At 46.1% G+C, this 14835-nt stretch overlaps 1 protein-coding gene across 1 annotated transcript in view; it reads right to left on the bottom strand.

Moving 5' to 3' along the window:
• Positions 1-14612, bottom strand: part of DOK6 (docking protein 6) — a 300236-nt gene extending 285624 nt beyond the window's left edge. The window contains exon 1 of the mRNA XM_040985108.1: positions 14493-14612. Coding sequence (XP_040841042.1) covers positions 14493-14558 — 66 coding nt within the window. The 5' untranslated portion in view covers positions 14559-14612. The remainder of the gene's footprint in view (positions 1-14492) is intronic.
• Between the last annotated feature and the right edge of the window lie 223 nt (positions 14613-14835).

The following is a 14835-nucleotide window of genomic DNA, read 5'->3' as shown; positions in this document are numbered from 1 at the left end:
GCTCTCCACTTGGTTATCTTCCACTTTTGATATTCTTTCTTCTGCAGCATTCACTCTGTTGTTTAAGCTTTCTATCGTGTTGTTTAGCCCTATTATTTCAGTTTAGACCTGTTTTATCTCTGTGGTGATGTTATTCTTGAATTCCTTAGGTTCTTCTAAACGTTTTTATTGTCTTTGAAAAGTTTCATGATGATTTTTTGCATGTATTCCTGTCTTGGAGCTCCTCAATATCTCCATCCGGCAGTTCTAGGATTGAAGTGACCCTTTGTTCATTTTTGACAGAAGCATTACCCCCATCTTCTGAGGTGTTCCCTAATTTTCTACTTTTTCTCATGATCTTTCAGATCTGTGTGCTTTCTTATGGATGTCAAATTGCGTGCCTTCTACCTCTGATGGTTTGCTGGTGTTTTCAGATACACCTGTCGGTAGTGAAAGGCTGGTGATTCACAACGAAACTGCCTCCCTGCTTGTGGCAGGTGATTTCTCTGACCTGTCGTTCTCAGGCAGCAGATGGCGATCACAGGCCGATGCGGGTCCAGTAAGCCAGCAACTGGCTCGGGTTTCGTCCCACCTAACCCATGACTATTACTCAGGTGAGTGGCATTCCTGCTGCTGCTCTGCGTACAAGTGCCTTCACTGTCGGTGCCTCCACGGCCTCCACTGGCTGGATGGGCAACCCATGCATTCCCAGCTGCTGTACAGAGCACAATCAGCAGGCACACTCTCCAGCTCTGGTGGCCTTCCCTTGACCCCCAACACACAAGTGGCAGCAGGAGTGTGCACCCCTCTTCACTCCCAGGATTCCAACCACTTCCCCCGGATTTCCCTGTGGTCTCTGCTCTGCTCTCCCGGCATCCACGCTTGAACTGCTCAGCGACCGAGAAAAACCTCCACTCTGAAGGACTCCGCATTTCCAGCTTGGGTAATTCCAGTGTCCCTCTATGAGGCTCAGGCTTCACAGCCTCAAGTATGGGTTGGGTCAGACCTTGCCCTGCATGTCTCCAACTCCCATGAATCACTCCCTGGTAGGAGTTGCCAGAACTGTGCCCACGATTTTCTCCTCGGGCTGGTTTTCTGACACTGGTATCCCGTCCTAAGAGCCCTTCTGCCTCCCTCTGTCTCCTAAGGACAAACAAAGACTCCCACTGGGATTCTCCCTGTGTCGATTTGTGACTCACCAAATTTTGATGGAGTCCCTTTTGTCCTGGATGTTGTCTGTCTTCACCTACTCAGGTTGTAGATTACACACTTGCCTGCCTGGGTCCTGCCTGGGACCTGCCTGCGACCTGCCTGGGTCCTGCCTGGGTCCTGCCTGGGACCTGCCTGCGACCTGCCTGCGACCTGCCTGGGTCCTGCCTGGGTCCTGCCTGGGTCCTGCCTGCGACCTGCCTGGGTCCTGCCTGGGTCCTGCCAACTCCAGGGAGTTTCAGACACTTTTCCCAGTGATTCTCTTGTCCTAGCTGTCTGCTCTGCTGAATCTTGTCCCTATCCCTTCACAGACTCAGCTACACCAGCCTTCCACAGGCGACCATCTTTTTTCCTTCTGGCACCATGTTTAAGAACACTTCAATTACTTCTAAATTTTCTTCTACATTTTTCTAAAAGTTTTAAGGTTGTGGAAGCAGGACTTTGGCCTAGGGTTCAGGCACTGTTTAAGACTCCCACTTGCCATATCAGAGTGTTTGGTTTCAAAGTTCAAGTCCCTAAATCCAAAGATGATGGCTCAAATAATGGGATTTCTGACACCAACGTGGCAGACTTAAGTTGAATCTCCAGTTTCCAGACCTGACCCAAGGGACCCTGTGAGCATCTGGGAAGTGAACTAATCATACTAGTGCACACTTGTCTCATAAGAAAAAGTCTTACAGTGTTCCATTTACTTTGAAATCTGTGATTTATCCTGGGTTAAGAAGCATGGAGTTAATACTGCGGCTACTTATATGGCTGTAGACACCTTGTTTACGCCAAGATATGACGAAAACATATCCTCCTTCACTAATTCCGTTTGTGATCTCTGTCTAAAATCTGTTAAAATGTATGTGTGTGTTTACAGAAGTAAACAGTAAATGCTTGGAAGTAAGCATTAAATACTGGATGCTTACATTAAAGCCCTAGAAATCCCCCCACATGAAAAGAATAATTCATTCGGGCCCAGTGCGGTGGCACAGTGGTTAAGGTCCTTGCCTTGCACGCCCGGGATCCCATATGGGCGCTGGTTCTAATCCCGGCAGCCCCGCTTCCTTTCCAGCTCCCTGCCTGTGGCCTGGGAAAGCAGTCGAGGACGGCCCAAAGCTTTGGGGCCCTGCACCCACGTGGGAGACCCGGAGGAGGCTCCTGGCTTGGGATCGGCATAGTACCGGCCGTTGCAGCTCACTTGGGGAGTGAATCATCGGACGGAAGTTCTTCCTCTCTATCTCTCCTGTGTATATTCACCTTTCCAATGAAAAAATAATAAAAATAAATCTTTAAAAAAAAAGAAAAGAATTCATTCATTCATGATGCTTTCACATCCAAGCTAGGGTCAACCACAGGGGAAAACAAATCCTAGAACCCAAACAGTACTAACGACAATCACTTAAAATTCTCTACTTTAAAACATCAATTATCATAAGATACTGTAAAATTTAATTGGGTAAGTGACCCAGTAAAGACACTCTATCAATAATATGTGAGCTGCAATCAAAGGGAGTCGGCATTGGCTGATGCAGACAGAAAGAAATTTATTAAATTTTTCATGATTTCATATTGGGGAGTCAGAGCTGAAGAACCAAGTTCAAAACGAAGCAACCACAGCTGACCTATCATTAAAGTGGTTTCATGAGGATATTGCCTTGGAATTGTTACCATAATAATTTACATTGCCTCTTCTCTGGCAACCATAAACCGATGCAGAACAAATTACAGGTCTGTTGTCTACTGTGAAAATTCCTCCACTAAATTGCCTCTTGCCTTAATCTGAAATCTGTCCTAGGTTCATGTAATTGATAAAGCCCCATTTGTGTTCTTATACCCTTGCTGCCAGAGAAATGTGAAAATAATATTTTTGGCCTCTCATCTTCCATAATGACATAATGCAGGGCATTTGATACCACACTCAGCATCCGTAACATGAAGAAACATTAAAAAAACAATGCTGGGTGAAAAAATTACAGAAGACAAAGAACAGTAAGGGCATTAAAACCAGTTACTTGGCTTCTAACAGAGACAAAGTATAGCCTTTTAATCCTACCTTACCAGAGCTGTGCATTAAAATATGGTAATAAACAACTTGCTTTGAAAATTAGTCCGGTAAAAAAAAAAGTCACTCCTTCATACTACACTCTCTTGGAGGGATTAAATCAAAGCAAGTCCAAATAATTCTCCTGCTCAAAGATCAATTAAGCCAGAACCTCTGTGAATAGGTCTTGTTATTGCTATTTATTAAACAAACAGATGCGAAGTCCCTCAAAAGCACTCTCCTGTGATTGTAGCACATATACAAGGCAAGAAGTACTGCTGAAGTCAAGATCTCATTTGTCCTTTTTGATTAAGTGAAGGACTAGCACGGCCTTGTAATTGCTTCTCGTCCCATTTCCACACCATTTGTACACAGAGGCAGGTTAGATACACATGCATGCTCTCTGCAACTTGTGTAGGTGGTACCATCACTCACATACCTTCATTTGCTCTCCAAAACACAACCCAAAGCACCTCTGTGTGGGAGCAGGCTTCTTGCTTGGAAAAACTTGATAAATTGAAATGCCCACATGGAGGAGGTACCAAAACAAAGGAAGGCAGTGGTCAGCAGTCAGCTCCCCAGTCTTGGCAGGCTTCTGGAGGATCATGTGACCTGAAGCTCCACAGCAGGCAAGCATTACGTAATTCAACGAGCTCCATTTCAGTTAAGGGAGCACTTGATTACTCAGGCCAGCCCGCATGCAAATACTCAGTCAATTTACTGATGGGGTCCAAAGGACAAATTTCCAATTCAATTTTACAAGGAACTCAAAAAAGAATCAGCAAATAGAAATTCTAGACCTGGAAAAAATGTAATATTGTGTAGGTGTAACAGCTAAATAGAAAATTAGTGAACTGAAGGAAATGTCAGAAATATATCCCTCTTGAAGTTACAAGAGATAAAAGGAATAGAGTCATGAGAGATGTGGCAAAAAATTACCTCAGCCATGAATAAGGAAATAGAGCAGGCAGAATCAACAGTGGAAGACACAGGTGCAGGTGACAATTCAAAAACTAAAGAGAGATATCAAGAAAGACAAACAGAACGAGAACCACTGTTCCACATATCACAGCGAACTTCCTAAAAGTGGAAGATACAAAAGGACGCCAACACAGTCAGAAGAAAAACAACAGTGATTTTCAGTAGGAAACAAGACCTTCATCTGATTTATCAACGTGAACAATGGCAGGTGAAGAGCTAATTTCCTCCCAGAGCTAGCAAAGCAAAATACTTCCGTTCGAGTGATTCTCATTCATGGCTAGCCCATACAACATCTCAGTGCTTTTCTGGGATACTAAAACCCAAGTCACTTCCAGCTGGGCTCCTTGACGGACATCCCGTTTCACTATAATCTGCTTTCTAACCAGCCTCAGGAAGCTTGTCATGTTGAGAAGGAAAATTTAACTCCACTTCCTAGATTCATGAATACCCCTCTATCCTGGTGCTTTAGTGACCACTACACACCCAACCAGACACATATTTCTACTCTCTGGACATTTTTATAAATTCTTCTCAATTTATAATTTGCTTTTTGTTTTCATAGTTTCTTATTCGGTAGACCACTTCCTTTGTGAAACACAAAGGTACATGCTATTCATGTGAACTCGGGAGGAAACTGCCACCCATAGTCTCAATTCTCTCCCACCCGTCTGCCCATTCCTCTGTGCCCTTACCCAGTCCTCTGTGCCCTTACCCAGTCCTCTGTGCCCTTACCCATTCCTCTGTGCCCTTGCCCATTCCTCTATGCCCTTACCCATTCCTCTATGCCCTTACCCATTCCTCTGTGCCCTTACCCAGTCCTCTGTGCCCTTACCCAGTCCTCTGTGCCCTTACCCAGTCCTCTGTGCCCTTACCCAGTCCTCTATGCCCTGTTTCCTCGGGCATTAAACAAAGAAAAAAAAAAGTAAAACCTAAGAAATCTATTAGATGCCAGGAGTAATGTTTTCTGCCATGGCAGCAGGCCCGCAGAGGCTTGAAGCTAGACTTTCTGAAGACTACAATGTGATGCCGAGTTCAGATTATGTTTTTTCGGGATGCAGACAGAGAAGAGGTGGTCAGAGTTCCTGTTTGCTCATTCACCGACCAGAGGATCAAGATGGCCGGGGCAGAGCGTCCACAGGGGAATTGAGAAGTGGAGGCCAACTGTTTGACTCTCAGGGTTATAGAATAGCAGGACTCCGGTATTAAGATCCAGATGTTGACCCTAACTAATCTAATGTGGGTTTCCTAGCCTACCTCTTGAATTCTAAGCCAAATGCGAATCGCAAACCTTCAAAATAAAATCTAAAGCACTGACTCATCAACTAGGAAAATCACTGCTGCATCCCTCACAACGTAGTGAGTCTTACATATAATGTAAACACCCATGGTATTCTAATCACTTAGATTAGAACATACAAATTAGAAGCAAGACATCTCTTTGGGACTGCCATGTTGCTGGTAAACGAATCAGCTGCATGACTGGAATCTGTAAGCAAGCTTAACGTATGTTTATCACACTGTTTCAAGAATCTTTATATCTTAAAAGGAATTTTCAGCATACCTTTTGTTTGTACGTTCAACTGGAAGACATTACACATTATTGCTAAATTACAGTTACATGGCTGGTTGAACGAGTAATGAACTACAGCTACAAAGTCTATTCAGAAGCCTCCGCACTAACTTGGGAGTGGTGCAGCACGTCCCACACTTTTTCTTTCTGTCACTGTATGGTGATGGTGATCAACTCTGGCATCACATTAAAAGCAATTCAACTTAAACATATCCAGACTCTCAATCAGCCAGAGCAATTCAACAACAAAAGCTGAAGCATACATACAAAGCTCTGTGGGCACCTCCAGTATGGAGTCAAGGTTGTGATGTTTTGTTTTTAAGTAAAGCGCTAGGTACTGTGGATAATTACGTGAAGTAACAAGAATCCAAGGAACCTTAAGTAGCCTTTAGAGTTCTAAGTAGTTATTATCTCGATGTATAGAAAAGTATATGTAATGCTTAGTGGGTCTAAGGGCTTAGAGCTAAACTCAACACTGTTGTTTGGCATAAGGCTTGCATTTGTTCAAAAGACATGACACAGCTCATACTTAAAATTCAAAGAGTAATGAGCACTATAAAAATATCAGAAAACAACAAAGATACTATCCCTAGTCTCACCCAACATCTTTCAAGCTGTCAGGTAAAAGTAGTCTTACTTGCTAGTAAATTAAACCAAAAAAAAATTTTTTTTTTCAAAGCACACTCAAATATGCAAAATAATTTGCTACCATTTTTGGATAGCATTTAAGAAAATTTACTAATTATGTAAACAGATAAATACTGTACTTAACAACCACTCTTTAAAAAACAGTATTTGAGAACATATACTAACTTTTCAGCTTTAGGCTATTATTTCATCCATTTTTTCAAATAAAGAATTTTGTAAGTGTAGTAATACAATACAGACTTCCATTATATCCCATTAAGCCATGCTATGAACATTGTCTTGGCAGAGGGAATGTGTTATGTAATCAGGAAAAATTAGGAGGTCTTTTATTGCAGCAGGGTAGGAACCGGAGCAAGCGTGGAGGGGCTGAAAACTGGAAAGACATGGTGGCAGGAGGGCAGCTGAGCAGAGGAAGGGACAGGATGGAGGAGGACAGGGAGGCGCCAGGTGAGAAGGAAGGAGAGAGGGGGAAGGAGAAGAGAAGGGGTGGGAGAAGGGTGGGCTGGGTGCTGGCCCCAGGACATGTGGCTGAGATTACCCGAGCCACAGCTAGAGGGTGGCAACCTGGGAGAGGGGCCAGAGACTGGAGTGGATTCTCAGGTAAAGCGCCAGGTTACATCTGATTGGTGGATAACCCGAATGGCGCGAATTTCTGCAAGCTGTGGGGAAGCAGGAAATGGCGCCGGGTCCAAGACAGCATGTTCGGATCACTCCGCACACTGTGTATGGTTCCCAACACACAATCAGGAATAAACACATTTGGTAGTCATGCTTACATGTTATGAACACACAGAGGTTAAAGAAAACGGGGTGGTCTTGAGGTCCAGCTCTGGCTTCCAACTGTTGTTTCCTGGCCCTGGGAAGCAGCACCAGCTGTGCCACTCCGAGGGAGACCTGGGTTCAATCCCAGCTCCCAGCTGCAGCCTCGCCTGCCCGCCCATTGCAGCATCTTTCAGTCTCCCTCATATCCTCTCAAATATAAATAAGTAAGTGTTTTAGAAGCAGCAAGCATAACACAAACGAACACCGGCCAGCCTTTCCCATACAGATGGTGCAGCCCGGTGCAGCCCCGGGATCAGTTCTTTCAACACTGATGCCACACTGCTGGCTGCGCCGCCACCTCACCACACCCACCTTTTCAATTTGCAGGATTTTAATCTGTATGTTTTTAATTCACAGTTTACTTTCAATAAACCTGCTTTTCATTAAATAATCTTTCATGCAATAACTTTAAATAAAAGATAATTTTCCATAAATTTAGATAATGCCAAAATAAGAAATTCTACTCAAAAGTGTGAGCCAAATTTTGCAATTTACTCTTTGTTGAAAGGAAAGATGTTATGAGTTAGGGCTCTGCGTCAGTGAAAATGAAAGGGACAACATTCAGTGTGGCAATCTTTGCACATCAGATCCTACTAGGGATATGCCAAAGTCCCTTACCATCGTAGCACTGCTACCTGCAATCAAAAAAATGTAAAACTGAATGAAATAGGGCCCAGCACGGTGGCCTAGCAGCTAAAATCCTCGCCTTGAATGCGCCGGGATCCCATACGGGCGTCGGATCTTATTCCTGGCAGCTCCGCTTCCCATCCAGCTCCCTGCCTGTGCCCTGGGAAAGCAGTCGCGGACAGCCCAAAGCTTTGGGACCCTGCACTCGCATAGGAGAGCTAGAAGAGCTCCAGGCTTCGGGCTTTGGATCGGCGCAACACTGGCCATTGCAGCCAAATCATCGGACAGAAGATTTCTCTCTGTGTCTCCTTCTCTCTGTATATCTGACTTTGCAACAAAAATAAATAAAACCTTTTTAAAAAATGAATGAAATAAAGCTATGCACAAATGTGAGAAAAGACCTTGAAAAGCAGACATAACTGCCCTGCCTGCGCACGCACTGCACAGTGGTAGCTATTACATCTAAGTGTTGCACTAAACCTGAATTCAAGTGTACACACATACATGCAACCTACGGCTCAATAACTATGATTCGTTTTTCTTCTTTTTTTATTTGAGAATATGGATAAAAATGGACATGCTTATCTTCAAAATCCTGCTGGAAAAATTGTGAAAGATAATATATCTGCACATTCTTTAAACACTATAAAGCACACAGCACTCCCCAAATGCAGTGTGATTACCTTTGAATTCTCAAATTAAACTGAGTTTCCATATGTGCTCCAAGCAATTTTTTTTGTTAATTCAAACGAAAAACAAGTGTGTTATTGCAATGAATTCAATAAAAATAGACAAAATCTTTGTACTTATTCAAAAATGACAGCCACCACTAATAATAGCAAACCCTCATGGAAACAACAGCTTAACAGAATTTCTGTTCTTTTCATAACATAATTTCTTATTCTATACCGTTTGACTGACAGATGCAATGTTCTCACTGAGCAATGGTGTTACAACACAAAATCTGTATCTTCCAATCAACACTAGAAGGTACTTATGCGAATTAGAACATTCTAGAATTTACACACTCTATGAACAAAGTTACAAGAGCTTAAAGAGAAAGCACAGTGATTGATGTGAGGTAAGATTAATGCAGATGTAGTACACTCTCTTTTAATCCTTTTATCTCATTTGACAAAAAATTACCTTTCCCTTAAAACCAGCACTTCAAATTACTGAAAATCTAGCAATTTCCTCTATTCGGTGGGAATGCAGATAACTTTAACTTTTGTTTTATTCCTACAGTACCTACAGCAAAGCTGATGTAGGATAATGTGCAAAGACTGGCGTGCTCAGCCGCTGTGCCCAGCAGCCACAGGGCTCACAGCCAGGCACACAGCACAGCAAAGACCGCCAAGATCCCCACAACAGGTGATACTTCTGCTTCAGATGCATCTAACTTCTTCAAGCCATTTTCTATTTATCATGAACTTCTCAAAAACACACCAAGGAAACTGGAAATAAAGATTTTTACAAAAATATCAGCCTCCTGCATAACTACTCTGCTCACAACTTACTGACTTCAGTCACTTAAAAGATTTATGCAAGTAATGAGTAAACCCTCATTACCTGGGCCAAGGAATGCACTGCCGAGAGCTCACCTCGCCAGCAGTCATCTGTAAACCCATGTGGACCTTTAGAGCTCACGCTCACTTACGAGGATTGAGCATCTGCGATAGGATTACTTTGAGGAGAGAGGGAATTCATTGAATTTCAAATTTTTGAAGTCCAAAGAACATCAAGCAAGTTCATGTGATCATAGATACATACTTAACGCAGAGGTAAGCATTCATCAGCTTGGACAGATAGGTGCCCGCCCATACTTACACGCATGCAAATGCAGATGTACAGTTGCCAATACCTTAACACGCTATAAGCTTTGGACAGTCGCGATACAAGACCTATTTCTATTCTAAGAGTCCAAGGGCCAGAACAAGGCACAGATACAAAAATAAGTTGCATATGCATGTAAACATGTTTAGAATATACATAACAGTCATCATGAATATAAATCCAGAACAAAATACACAACTCCAGCACCTGGAATTTTTCATACATTCTACCTGCATACTCAGTGTGGGAGAGGTAAATTATAAATGAGCGTAAGTGCTATGAATTCATTTCAGAAAATGGGGAGGATGCAGAATATTCTCGGATGAATAAGGCAGACCTACGAATGGAGAATTCACAATCCTGAGATCTCTTTTCAAACTTTTGAATAATCTTAACTATTAAGTAAATAACTCATTTTATTTGAATTGTATTTGTTGCACTCAATTTTTGGAAAACTGGACTTGTGTGTCATAGAAATACAGTTTACTATTACACACACAAAAAAATGTTAAGTGCTTTAACAATCACTGCAAAATTATATACACAAAGGTAAATTTAATTTAATGAGCACCTATGAAAGATAAGATTTCATAAGCTTCTCTTCTGGACATCTAGTTTCATCAGAGAAAGGACGTTTCCAAGAGCGGTAGGGGCAGGTGTGCCCACAAAGGGCACTGACCATGAGTAAACCAGGGAAGGAAGGGTCTTGGGTTTTACCCAAGCTCGACGGAGGACAGAGAGAGATGAATTCTTAGAGTTCTGAAACAAATGGAGAATACTGAAAAAAAGTTAGACTCATAAAGTCAGAGCTCACCAAAAATTTCAAATATGTTCTTTCACTTTCCTACAGCCAAGTTTGAGTAAAATGAAGGTTATTTGCTCACTATATCGTAAACTACATTGGTGGAGAGTTATTTGTTATAAACAGCCCTATCACATGAGTACACCATATGCACATATGTGTTCCAGGATACATCATGTAATAAGCCACAGGTCCTCCATGTTCATTTGATTATCACTGAATGCATAAATCCCTGTGAATGTGTTTTTTGAGTAAGGTCTAAATCAAAGGCCCATATAGAACACTATTTTACCAGTTACAATGTGACTAACCACATTAACAGATTTAAATAGAATTCCTTGAAAACAACAGTGAGAAGCCTGAATTTAAAATAAGTCAAATTATAGCACTGAGAAGTATTACAGTGATGTTATCGACAAACACGGATATGTCATCAGCGTGGATTTTGGTTTTTTTATATACATAAATTTATAAAGTCAATAAACAAGGTACTACGTTACTAATGGTTTTGCTGATTGAATTCTTAGTTTGGCTGCAAATCAAGAACAGACAGGATATTTTGCAATGTATGCCTTGCATGCTAAATTAAATCTATTACATATCTGAATAAAGTAGGTGATCCGGTAGGAGATAAGCAGGGTTGTGCAAGAGGGCTTTTGTTTTATTTGCTAGTGTTCTTACAGTACCACTTTCTTTAAAAGAAGAAAGGCTGGTAGCCGTGGCACTGTGAATGACAATGCCTACTCCGTAAGAGAGAAGTTGGCCAGAGAAACCAGCAACTGAAAGAGCTTCCAGACCCACAAAACAACAAACATTCACAGACACAGATACGTTATAATGAAAGTTCAGTATAAAAGGTAAGGAAATTATGATGAGTCATGCTACTGTGTTTTTGATAACAGACCTATAAAATAGAGTGAGTTGATAAATATTTCTATAAAGTAATGGCAAAATCCAGTCAATGGGTCTTTCTATTTCTCAACAGAAGGTCATGTGGGCATTTGTGCTTTGCCCAAGAGTTGGCCAAGGGCCCATGCTGGACAGGCTGCCCCGGGTTCTCCAACACGTGGCAGGGGCCCTCTCAGCCAGCTAAATCAGGAAGCTGATCGGCAAGGGCTGGCCTAGGACCAAGCGGCAAGGAGCGCTTCCCATCAGTCACCCAGCATCACAAGGACCTCTAGGTTATGAAGAGGAGAGGGGCCATGGGAACATCTCATCATAAGCCGTGTTTCATTTCATAATTCTGTCTGAGCAACTGGCCGCACACCCAGACATCTCTCCCTTGATGTATTATCAAACTGTGTTTCAAGAGTCTGAGTCTGTCGATTATAAGAACTCGCCTAGGAGGTCTCTATGAGAGTTACACTATGGACATTCCGAAAGGTCGTGTTGGGCATTCACCAGTCAACCACCATCAGACATCCCCGGCTAAGGCAGCACCTCACTTGGGACAGCTACTAGTTGGGGTCCATGAGCAGAGAATATGAACCATGAACACAAAACGCTTTAAGTTCTGCTCAGACCTCCGATGTAGCCGCTTAGGGTAGGAACACACTTTATTTTATTTTTTTTTTAATTTGACACACAATACTTACTAGAATTTTCTTATCAAATGGGGCACTCCCCCAACTTCAGCTTTCTAGAATCAGCTTGGCAAACTTTCACCATCTGAATGAATTCTGCAAACTTGAATGGCCTGAATTTTAAAAGCCCTTGAGGTTTTAAAAATCCAATAGGATGGATTTACTATTTGACTTGACATTGAAACAAAAAAGTTCTTCCAACTCCCATCTTGAATGCAGACAGGAAGGGGGTGGGAGACGAAGTCACATGTACAACCGCTGGTCACCTGTGAGGACCTGCCCTTCCAAAGGCCTGGCTCTCCACGGTGAGGTGGGAAGCGTGGGTAGGAAAGCCAGGTGTCTGCACTGACAGAAACAGCGTGCTCAAATGACACCTGAAAGGTTATTCAGACCATCAGCACTCCAGCAGCGTGCCAGGTTCTTCCGGGGCAGCTATCCTACAACTGGGTTACAGATCCTGGAAAGCCCAGATGGGAAAGAATCCCGTGGGAATCCAGGGCCAAGTGCGCGCGAAGGGGATTCTCTGAGCTGTGGGCACCGTGTTTCTGCGCCTGGTGGCTCTGCCAAGACAGAAGCACGGGCTCATTTACGCAGCCCGAGGTGTCAGACACAACAGTGATGTCACCCGGAGTGCCTGGAGGCAGTGACCTGCAGGCACGCGCACCAGAGCGGAAGGCTTCAAAGGTCACGTTCGCGAGATGACCTACAGCTCCAGCACGAGGTCGGCACCCCGCTTCCTGGATGACAGCTGTGCAGATGGCCCATCAGAGCCCTGCGCGCCTACCACAAGTCCTCAGCCCCAGGGACAACCGCAGCTTTCCACAGGGCTGGGTCCTCACCTCCCTGGAACCCAAACAGGCGCGCATTTCCTCCGAGCTGAAGCTCTTGAAACCCGGCTGTGGCTCAGCTTTCTCTCCCGGCCGGAGGAACGCGCGGCTGGCAAGGAAGCGCAAGGCTGGCGGGGGAGGCAGGCTTCGTGGGCAGAAGCTTCGCACTTCTCGCTCGCAGCAGGGCCTTCCACAGCCCTGCTGGGGAGCTGGAGGCCCTGGGGTACACAGCCCTCCTCCAGAGTGAAACTCAGACGCGGCAGCCTCGGAGGCGCAGCCTTCCGGCGGGACACCTGCCGACTCCCCTGCGAGCCACCTCTGGCCGAGTCCCCTGCACCTTAGCGAGCTAATGGTCCATTTCTTCTCTTTTCTGTTTCCTCCCCTTTCCCCGAAAACCAGGCAAGTTGACTCCCTTTCCCTTGCTTTCCCACAGTTAGGGTTTGCTATCCATACGGGGGGCACGGCAGAGAACGCTCTCGCTCCAGGGAGATTTGTCCCAGGATTCATGGGCTTAGCAGAACAGGAACTTTGAGACCAGCGAATGACAGGAAATGCCAGGAATCCGGAAAACGGACACGTCCTACCCCACGTCGCAGCCTGACAGGGCGAGCCCAGGTTAGGGCCTGCCCTCGCGCGCTCCCCGGGGAGCCTCGCAGGTCAGCCCAGGGGGAGCAGCTGTCTGCCCTGGAGCCGCCTCGCCCATCCACACCCACGCCTTCCACATCAGTCTGCGCATCCCTCCACTTACCAGGCAGACAGTCTGAACCTTTCCGCCCACCCCCCAACCCGTGTGTGTGTGTGTGTGTGTGTGTGTGTGTGTGTGTGTGTACACTTATTTCCCAAGACTGGCGAGCATCTCTGAATAAGAAAAGTCGGAAGAGGTCGCACCAACTTTGTGGACTCCTGCCCTGTGTCTGGGCAGGTGAGAGGAGGCACACCTGCCTGCACGAGGGGGCAGGTGAAAGAAGGCACACCTGCCTGCACGAGGGGCAGGTGCACGCGTAGGCCTGGGGAGCCTGGGTGGGCAACAGTTCCGAGCGCATTAAACTCGTGGGCTCCGGCAGGCAGAGACAAGAGACGCGCGGCGCTGGGAGGGCATCCAAAGACAATTTCTAGATGGGTTTGGGATGCGGGAACCAGAGCATGGTCGGTCTCTCTCTCTCTCTCTCTCTCTCTCTCTCTCTCTCACACACACACACACACACACACACACACATTCCAGGGCGCCTGCACACAGAGCGATGCTAGCCCAAAGGCACACTCTTCCGAGAACCATGGTGCATGGTCTCGTGTGGAAATCTCCCCCGAGACACATCCCTTTTTGGAACCCCAAGATTCGGCTCCTCCGCTGGACTTGGTGTGGTAACTGCCCAGCCCCGCGCACTTCCTTGAATGGAAACCGTGGCACAGCCCGAGCCCCCGGCCGGGTCCGCAGGGCCCCCGCGAGCAACAAGCGGGCCGCGGGTAGGAGGCCCGGGTCCCTGTCCGCCCCGGTGCCCGCGCGGGTCACCTCTCCCCGCCCCCCACCCGGGCGGTCCGCCGCGCCGCGGGAGGAGCGCGGGGAAGGGAGCGAGCAACTCACCCCCAGCTTCCTGCTGCGTATCTTCACGTAGCCCTGCTTGACTATGTCGTTAAAGTTGGAGGCCATGGCCAGCGCGTTCGGGCTCGTCCGCCGCGCGAGCCGCTGCCCGGAGTCCACAGCCGCCGCGGGCCGCCCGCTCCGCGCACGCAGCCCGCCGCCGCCCGGCGCTCTGGAGCTCCCGCGCGCGGGGACGCGGGCTCGGTGAGGGCCGCCGCGCGCGGGGAGCCGGGCCCGGCGCCGCGAGGCGCGCAGCCCGCCGCGTTCCGGCCCTCCCTCCGCCCCCGCGGCGAGCGCCCCCTCCGCGCCGCCCCCGGCGGCGGCCACGGGCAGCGGCGGGCTCGGC

This window comes from Ochotona curzoniae, unplaced genomic scaffold (genome assembly GCF_017591425.1).
Source record: "Ochotona curzoniae isolate NIBS_2020 unplaced genomic scaffold, NIBS_Ocur_1.0 contig_43, whole genome shotgun sequence".
NCBI classification, from domain to species: domain Eukaryota; kingdom Metazoa; phylum Chordata; class Mammalia; order Lagomorpha; family Ochotonidae; genus Ochotona; species Ochotona curzoniae.
The sequence above is the reverse complement of the archived record's forward strand: the minus strand, read 5'-3'. Positions and strand labels throughout refer to the sequence as shown.